The following is a 9,987-nucleotide window of genomic DNA, read 5'->3' as shown; positions in this document are numbered from 1 at the left end:
TTTTTTTTTTTTTTTTATAAAATACATACGATATTATATTTTCAAATTCAAATTAAGATCGAATAAAAATTAAAAATACAACAAATATAAAATATTTCAATATAATCGTACGGTGAATTTTTATTATCTTTTTAATGTTTGCTTCGACAGATCACAAGTTATTTGTGTTTATTCTCTCTTTATTTTCATCTAGCTTTATTTATAAAGAAACGAGCGTTAAAAATTTTCATTGGCCTCAAGAATATCATTTTGCGATTTCTAAAAGAATCAGCCAAACTAAGAATCTATTTATATATAATTCTAAACAGATAGTAATTTAATATCAATAATATTTAATCTATTATTTAGAATTAAAAAAATACATATTATAAAAAATTTAAATCTCAAAATTAGAAAAGATAATTCTTTCTCTTTCGATAAAATTTTTCATTCGCAGAAAAAAATCATAGAAACGAGGTATTCAATCGTTCGAAAAAAGCGACTCATCCGAGGACATTCACACTTCAAAAAAGACCCTAATTTCCCGCTGCATTTGCCCGACAGTTGTTTGCGCTTCGAAATTGCTTCTGCATCATTTAAAATTACCCAGACTGAGTGTCAACTTTGCTCGCGTTTCATCTTGCTAGCCATATTTTCACTTCATTGTTCGTGAAAACATTCTTCGCATATTCACCATTATCCCTTTTAACTCTTTCACCAGTCGATGGATGCGTTGGTGAATTTTCAAAAAAATCTCTGAAAAGAGATTTCAGTGTTAATTTTGATCAAAAGATTTCCATTTCATTTCATCCATCGAAATTTATCTTTCGTCATTCTTTCGATTATCTTTTGTCCTACATTTTATTTTTTGATTCTATTAAACGTGTCAAATCATTTTTTAAATTATTCTAATCGTATCATTTCTAATTAATGATTAATGATAATTTCTAGTGATAATATCCAAAAAATATGAAAGAAAGGAAAATAATGAGAAAGATATGGTCGTTATAAAAATAACGAATACGAAATCAAGTGTAATGCGAATTAACCCTGAGTGCACATTGATCGATATTTTCCACTCGTCTGCTCTGAAATATCATATCTCATCTCTCGTGGATAGTGGAACACTCAGGTAACATAGAAATTCCGCAAAAAAGTCCTATCGTAAAAAGTAGCGTGATATTCGATTCTAGAAACTGAATCACGCATGTGACATCGTTTGCGTCACATTATACATATGATACATAACGATCACCAGCTGACGATTAATTGAATTCGTATTCATTATTGTGCAAGCATAAAAAAAAAAAAGAAGAAAAAAATGAAATTGGATAAAAGAACGATGATGATAATTTAGTAAATTCGAATCAAGTATTTTTCTCTTGTGATGTTTGTAAATAACAAATACAGAGACGATTAAATAAATAAAAGTGCGATATATTATATTATATAAGTTTATGTTCTGTTTAGGACACGCGCATGTGACAGATTTCAACATCGCAACCGTGCTGAAAGGTGGAGAATTAGCTTCGTCGATGTCAGGAACAAAACCATACATAGGTATGAATTAATTATATTTTGATCGCTACATTGATACGGTCAATTGATATAAAGCCATTAAATTATTATCGTTTCGAGTTCTATGAATAATGCATGATCGAGAGACATCAAACGATTCCAAAATCAATGAATGTGTAAATATGTTGATAAATATGTTGATAAAACGAAGATAGAAAATAAATAATAAGTGTGAAATGAAGAAATTTAAATCGTGTAACATAAATCTGCACTAAAGATTTATGTTCTTCGTTTTATAATTACTATATCGTTATTCGTTTTTAATATTCTTATTCAAGAAAGTTAGTCACTCCCATTAAACTTTTATCGAACATTATTCTGATATAGCTCCAGAAATCTACATGTGCTACTTGTCGGAATATTGTACTCTTGGCTACAGTTATGCCGTAGACTGGTGGAGTCTAGGAATTCTTGCTTGGGAAACTCTCGCAGGAGAACGTCCTTATCCCCTTTGTTCCACTACGACATACAGAGAAGCTTTGGAAATCCTTCAAGTAAAATAATGAATAAAATCTTTTTATTCATTATTATTCATTGTCTCTTTCGAACTTCTTATATATCGAACCATATTTTCTTTACAATTTATTTTTTAGTGACGGAACGTATCATTTTCTCAAGATATTCCTTTCCTTTAAAATATATATCGAAACATCGAAACATCGAAGGAGAATTTATTTTATTTCATCCATTTCTGTTAATATCCTTCTTTGTAAATTTCTAATCTTTTGAAAATAGATTGCTTACAAAATTATTGAAAATATTGAAATCACATTCTTTCGAGGATAAATATCTATAATTTAATCTCCATTACAGTCTTTGAAATAATAAAAAGAAGAAGGATAATAAAAAAAAAATATATTCTCTAGGATGAAAGACCGACACCTACTGGCTGGAGTTCCACGATATGCGAACTTCTGGATAAATTGTTAACCTTGGCACCAGGCGCACGAATATCAACGTTAAAGGAACTGAAGCAAGTGAACGCTATGAAAGAACTCGACTTTGACAAAGTATTGAACAAGCAGATCAAGCCATCGTTCACACCGCCAAAGGATCATCTGAATTGCGATCCGACGTTCGAACTAGAGGAAATGATTATTGAGACGAAACCGCTGCATAAAAAAAAGAAGCGTCTTGCGAAACAAAGGTGAGCGGACTACCAAAGAAGATGGAGTTAATTATTAAATACTTGTTTATATCGTATGATCTTGCCTCTTGCTGAAAAGAAATTGACGTCGAAGATATTGATCAAACACAGACAACTTTTATTTTCTTCCAATACTCTCGTTTTTATTGGAATCTCTTTAAATCTGTCGTCATATCGATCATCGTTCCGTGAGAATCCCTGTTTCCATGAAAGAAAATTCTATTATAATTTATTATCAAGATAATCATTGAAAGTTCTTTCTAAATTATAAAATATCCTAAAATAATGGATAATTAATTAACGTGTTGGATAAAATATCTTATCTTCAGATAGATTCTTAAATGAAAAATCGAATAGTCGAAGATTTCTAATAAAAACAAAGAAGTAGTAAGTAAAGCATAGGAATCGCTTTCCAATTCCAAGATATCTTTCGTTTCCAAGTTAAATCTGACTTTCCCATCACCGATCTTTTCCAATCATCCAATTTATAAAAATTCTTTCGAGTTAGCGACCATTGAGAAATTACTTTTGTAAATCAATTCGCAAAAATCGTAAATCAACGAAAATCCATTGATTTTTTCATTAGTGATCCCACTTATAATTTTCCACTTAACAAAAGAAACGTTGAATATATATACGTTGTATATAGATCGTTGAAAGTCGATCATCCACCCGAAGACATGGGGATTGGATTTGTGGAAGGTGCCGGACCAAGCGTCGATTTCAGAAGATTAACATTCATTCCGGAATATCGAGTGTATAATCGGGAACGCGAGATGGAAAGAAAGGAAAGGGAGAGAAAAGAGAAACAGTGGGAGGAGGATTTGAACACTGCCATGAAAGGTGCTGAGGAAAGGCTGAAGTAAGTTAAACCATTCCTTTAATTATTGTTGTGTTCTATAATTGTTCTTTTTTTTCTTTCTTAATCATAAATAATCGTAAGTAAAAGTAATTCTGAAATATTTATTATATATTAATATTAGTTCTGAGAGAGAATTTAATGAGAAAAATAAATGGAATTTTTATAATTAAAGATAGCATTTTTAGTAGGTGTAGCCCTGAAATAATCGTATATAGATAGATTTTTTCGTTTTCCTTTCTAGAAATGAATTGTAACTCGTTTAATTTTCATGAAATTGAAAGAAAAAATTTTAATTATTATCATTTTATTGAATGTTTCATTGTTTTTTCATATCTTCTAAAGAAATTATTATAAATTAGTATAGACAGAAAAGATTAATAATAAATAATTTCTTTCAAAAATATAATTTCTTTCTTTCAAAGTTTCAAATGAAATTTCGAAAGAGATGCAGATGAAATTTCGATATAATATTTCCTTTTGTAGAAAATTTTATCTGGAGCATTGTTTCTCTATGAATCTATGAAAAAAATCATAAATTTTTAATTAGTCGAATAAAGTCTCTGAATATGAAATGATATGTTTTTAGTCGATCTTTGTGTCTTTATATACGAAAATTTATCGATTGAGAATAATATGTAATTGTATATATATATATATAACAAATTATAAAATTCGCGCCGCAAAAATATATTATATTTTATATTTATTATATTAAATATAATATAAACGATCCTATATCCTATAATATATATCTTATTTTGATTTCGTTTTTTACGATATAGGATAGTTAAATGCAACAAGAGTCTCATATTCTTCGGTGTATAAAACGTTCGATTTATATAATTTTCCGATACAAAATTCTGTCGTTCTCGATGAAATGAAAAAAATAGAATGATTCGTGTCATTTTTTTCGTCTGTCCTTATAATCATAAAATCATAATTTCTGAGAAGTTTAAAAATTTCTATTCTTCAACATTTATCAAATATTTCTTTAAATACCAAATTTAAAATTAAAATTAATTTCTTTTTTCACGAACGAATTTATTATATAAAGAAATTTGATTCGATAATTATAGGACGAAGCAACAGCCAGCACAGCAAACCGGAAACCGATTGAGCGTATCGACTGCTAATGTGAAGACACGCATAAGTGCATCCCCGAGACAAGGAAGACGGATTAGCAGTGCAACGCCGTCGGATATAGACTATATCGATGCAAGTCCCGAACCTTCCACATCTTAAATTCCTTCTGAACATTTTGCTATGTGAAAAAAATCGAAGTATATAACTGTAAAGAACATTTTGAACAGTGAACTTCGTTAAAATTTGTTCTCCGATTTATAGAGTGAAATATTTATAAAATTCATTCTCGATCGTGATAAGTTTGAATCTAGTCTTTTGACGATCGACGGTTTTCTTTGATTTCAGCAATTATTAGAAGTTAATATAATAGTCATGAATTCAGAAAAATAATTAAAAATTAAAATTTTATTCGTCTCTTTTTTTTTTTTTTTTGTATTTTTTTTAAATTATCGTGATCACACGAGTACTAAAGAGAAAAGAGACGGATGTTTAAAATAGCGTTATAAAACGTATATTTGCTGCAAGAAATGTCCATTAAATAATTTCATTTATATTGTAGTTTTCATGGGAAAAAAGAAATATTGAATTATTCGATTTATCAAAATGAATATTATAGCAATTTATGTTTTATTACTTAGTCAAATGATCACCATCACGATCAATATCCGTTTCTGCGATATACATATTATATTAGAGAATTCATTTTATTTTTCTTTAATTTTTTTTAATTATCATCATTATTGATGATAATTATTGTTCATATGGCCGTCATAGTCACAACACTCGATAGAAATGAAATGTCCAATTCCTTAAACGTTCGTAACCCTAATCTTAAGAAATATAAAATAATCGAAATTTATGATTAAACGGTAGAAAATTTTAACATAAATTTTTGAATAATAATTTTACAAATAATCGTTTTTTCAAAAAAAACATGTATCTCAATCGATTAAGATCTCACAGTATATTTCATTCTCTCTTAAAGAAAAATGTATCGTTTATTTTTATAAAAAACGAAAAAAGAATAACTCGACCAAACTGAAGCCTTTTAAAGAGCATTTTACCAAAAACTTAGCGAAAGCAAGAAGAAAAAAGAATTATGATGTTTTCTCTTTCTCGATCTTACTTTTCTTTTGAAAAAAAAAAAAAAAAAAAGAAACTGAAACTAACACGAGATAAAACACATTTAATCTTCGTATTTACAAACTTATTCTTCACATAGTTGATGCATATTACTTAACTTTTTTCTTAGAAAGTTATTAAACTTGTGTAATTTTTATTCCAATAAATTTTGTAACTTCAAATAAAATTTAAGATTTATAGAAATACAATCGTCGAAATGAAAATCGTATCGTTTGAATCCTTTAACAAATTATGATTAACTTTACAAAAACCGCATCTTTTCTACTTGCCATTATTTCATGTACATATTTCGAATTTTATTTAAGAACATTAAAATTACTTCGATAATCAAACCGACGAACACCAAGAATATAATGTAATTTTATAAATAATCATAAGGAAAGAATATATCTACGTTATAATGTAAAATTAAATTTAAAAAACGGTAATTTAAAAAACGAAAAAATGAATTGAATATCATTTATCGAATGTCCCTGTTTCTTTTGCAACAAATAACAATTTTCTTTGTTAATGATCAAATAAGGAAATTTATTTTTATTCTTATATATCGGTCTATGATCGATATTGATCGAAGCACAGAATAAATATTGAAAAAAAAAAAATAGCAAGAAGAATCAACAAAAAGAAAAAAACGCTTTATCTTGATATTATTTAATAATTGATTATTAATAAAAAAAAATCCTAAATACATATTTAGAATTTAAATTAAACTATGATAAAACTGAGAAGAGTATTAAATAATCAATAATAAAGATATTATTTCATGAAAAAAAAAAAAGTGACAAGAAAGATTATTCTTTTCAGCGAAATTTTATAATTTCTATTAAAATTCTATTAAAAGTTCTTTCTATTCTATTCTATAATTTAAACAAAACAAAATCATAACCATAAAATGGTTTATATTTTTGATTCGTTCAAAAAGTTCAATAAACTTCAAATATTTGACGGATTTAAAAAAATTTACAACAAAATAATTTAAACAAAAAACAATAAAATTAATATTAAAATAAAATTAAAAATTAATATTAAAAATATTAATATTAATATTAAATATATCTCTCTATTATCCAATTTTTTGATAAAATACTTGTCTAAAAGACATTACAATATAAAAATCGTATTTTACTACTCTCATTTAAGTTTTTTCAGAAAAATAGAATATCTAATATATAAATTAAAAATATAAATTTTTACTATTATTATATCTCATAAATTATACAAGAATTATCAGTCTGTAATTAGGTAAACGTTATCAAATGTATATAGAGCACCATCTTTAATATTAAATATTTTTTATATGATCACAGTAAATATTATTTAAAATGTTAATTATTAATAATTATTATGAGTTTATCAATAATATGCATGCAATTCTTAATATATATTAAGAAGATATTTTTTTTGTGTATAAATTTATTTTTGAATTTGATTTGATCTTTTTTTTTTATTTTTTTTTAACAACATGTAAAAAAATATATAATTATAAATTAAATATTAAATTAATGATAATTATACAAACTTAACTTATACATAATACAATATCCAATTATTTTTCATTCATTATATGCATAAATGCATAAATATATCATAAATCATTTTCTATAAAGCTTTAATTATACTTAAACTGCCATTGATTTATATAGATTAATAATTACTGACATACACTCACATACAAAGATATGAATTGAATATTATCAAAAATTAATTGTCTTTTAAACTGACGTCACGTCTGTAATTTCAATTCTAGATATTGGTTTAACAGGTTCTACTATTATAAAATCATTTGTATTATTAGTAGATACCCCAATATATAACTGCTGTAGATTTGCCATTATTGAATCAACTTGGATTGGTTGATTTGACAAATTATTATTCTGAAGTTTATTGAAATGAAGATAACAAATACCACGATGTCCTAACCAAGTTATTTCATTCGGTTTAATACCACGCTTTAATAAAGCATTTTTCAAATCGCGTATTCTCGCGTCGGATGAAATATTGGATAATTTTAAAGAAAATTCAACTTGGGATTTAGACTTCGATTTCAAATTTTGATGATATTGTTGCTTATTTTTATTGTTACTTTCCATTTTCACCTAAAATATTGCAATAATATTATGATATATATTAAATATACATTGATTAAATAGACATTACCTTAACTATATCAGAAAATTTAAATTTATTAATTTTACGCTTTTTAAGAAAACATGTTTTTACATGCTTTTGTTCTTCTTTTTCAATTCATTAACATTTGAGAAAACTTTCTTTGTATTAAAATATTTCTTATTTTTTATATGAGAATGATAATATTTTTTTATTTCTACATCTGAATCTTCTTCCTTTAAAGTTATTATTTTTCCTTCTCTAAAAACAATTCAATTTTACATATTTTACATAAACAATTTAATATATTATATAAACAGACACACACACACACATGTATTATATATGTATAGTATCAGTTATATTTCAATATTTACTTCTCATCCATTTCTTTTAGCTGTTGTAATACCTCTATAGATTTAATTTTCCTTTCACTAAGCATATGCCATATAATACAATTAGGTTTTTTTAATTTTGGATTTACTATTATTGTTTCAGTAGGTGTAACAATTATATCAACTGGTACATCATATTCCTTAAATATTTGATGAGGAAGACTATCAAAAACTTGACAATCATGCACAGTTGTAATAACTATAGTATCCTGTGTAACTGCACCCATCCTCATCATCATAGCAAATTCCAGGTCTGCAAATCCTTTACCTTTACCAAGTCTATATCCATCACGACTAACACATACAGATCCCAATATCACAAGATCTATCTAAGAATAAATAACATGTAAAATAATGAAAACAGATTTAAATAATACTAAATCTATATTATCATAATAAATAACATATACCTTTATTTTAGAATTTATATCAAGTGGTTTACCAACTTCTGTCAAACCATGTATTTTTGATAACATTCTTAATTTATTTTTTGAAACACCAGCAATTGGTGTAATATGAAGAAACAAACCAGATCTTAGTTTGGGAATTGGAACTAATATTTCTTTATTAGCTACTAATGCTAAGAATCTTACAGGTTCTTGTGGTTTGTCTGGATTTATCTTTATAATTTTTGCCTGTTTAAAATTGTCCAATTTTGCTAAACGTTGTGCTGCTTCTATAGCACCTTTGAAATTTGGTATACGATCATATACAGAAAGAGGAAAATTGACTAAATCATTCTTCATCAAATAATCCCATATTTTTTGACGAAAACTATGCTTTGTCATTTCTTGTTCTAAAAAATGTCACAATATCTTCCACTAATATTAAATATATTTATATTTACTACTATTTTTTTTAGAAATTATTTCTTTTAAATAATAAATTCAAAATAAAATTTATTAATATTTATAACCTATTAGTGTCTCATGTTATTAAATGTTATTTTCAAAATTTATATAAATTTATATTTTATATTTTATTATAATTTAATATAATATTAAAATTAAAAATCACAGAAAAACAGATATTAGAAATGTATATTAAAATTAATTTTTTACAAATAAATATGTTGCATTAATACATATATAATGAATAAATATTTATAATAAATATAAACGATTTATACTCACGTAATTGTTTTCCAGTCATTTTCGATTATTTTGAATAAATTAAAAGTTAAATTGTAAAAGTTAATGTAATTATTTCTATAAAAATTTTATATTATAAAAATAGATATGATTTATTTCCAATTTTTTTATTTTTACATAGATCAGATATAAGATAGATGATAAAGATTTTTTATTTCTAAAATACTGATTATGCAAAAAAAAAAAAAAAAAGTATTTGATATAGCCCTCTATGATTTACAATATATATTTAATTTAATTACAAAAGTTGGTAAAATTAACAGATTTTAAAAATAATTTTTTTTTAAATATTTATATATGTATATATGTATATATATAATATTTATATATGTATATATAAATATTTTATAAATATTTCCATGCATTATATAATTTGGCTTATATTCATAGATCTTTTAACCGATACGAATAACAGATATAGATAATTGAATAGACAGATAATTGAATTAAATTATTCATAAATTAACAATTATATTTATACTTTTTATAATAATATAATAAAAATAATATTAAAATTTGGAAAATTCTATATAAATATAGATA

The 9,987-nt window shown here is 25.0% G+C and overlaps 2 protein-coding genes and 1 long non-coding RNA gene across 5 annotated transcripts in view; 1 reads left to right on the top strand and 2 right to left on the bottom strand.

The window, feature by feature from the left end:
- The window catches only part of LOC102682007 (serine/threonine-protein kinase 32B), a 21,041-nt gene extending 15,824 nt beyond the window's left edge, over nt 1-5,217 (top strand). For 2 of the 3 annotated variants that reach the window (XM_031513990.1, XM_006623136.2), the window contains exons 6-10: nt 1,450-1,539; nt 1,885-2,051; nt 2,424-2,704; nt 3,354-3,566; nt 4,643-5,217. In XM_031513990.1, coding sequence (XP_031369850.1) covers nt 1,450-1,539; nt 1,885-2,051; nt 2,424-2,704; nt 3,354-3,566; nt 4,643-4,808 — 917 coding nt within the window. In that variant the 3' untranslated portion in view covers nt 4,809-5,217. The remainder of the gene's footprint in view (nt 1-1,449; nt 1,540-1,884; nt 2,052-2,423; nt 2,705-3,353; nt 3,567-4,642) is intronic. The other variant, XM_006623137.2, reaches the window with a different exon arrangement.
- A 628-nt stretch (nt 5,218-5,845) lies between these two features.
- The window catches only part of LOC116186518, a 21,602-nt gene continuing 17,460 nt past the window's right edge, over nt 5,846-9,987 (bottom strand). The window contains exon 2 of the long non-coding RNA XR_004151521.1: nt 5,846-6,056. This is a non-coding gene — a long non-coding RNA (uncharacterized LOC116186518). The remainder of the gene's footprint in view (nt 6,057-9,987) is intronic.
- Nucleotides 7,273-9,560, bottom strand: LOC102680821 (methenyltetrahydrofolate synthase domain-containing protein). The gene is given in 6 exon segments (XM_006623130.1): nt 7,273-7,888; nt 7,950-8,038; nt 8,041-8,159; nt 8,276-8,622; nt 8,704-9,089; nt 9,427-9,560. Coding segments are annotated over 6 exon segments (1,344 nt in total). The 5' UTR covers nt 9,446-9,560; the 3' UTR covers nt 7,273-7,504.

The sequence above is a fragment of the Apis dorsata genome, unplaced genomic scaffold (genome assembly GCF_000469605.1).
Source record: "Apis dorsata unplaced genomic scaffold, Apis dorsata 1.3 scaffold_815, whole genome shotgun sequence".
Lineage (NCBI taxonomy): Eukaryota > Metazoa > Arthropoda > Insecta > Hymenoptera > Apidae > Apis > Apis dorsata.
Note: the sequence above shows the minus strand (reverse complement) of the source record. Positions and strands in the feature narration are given on the sequence as shown.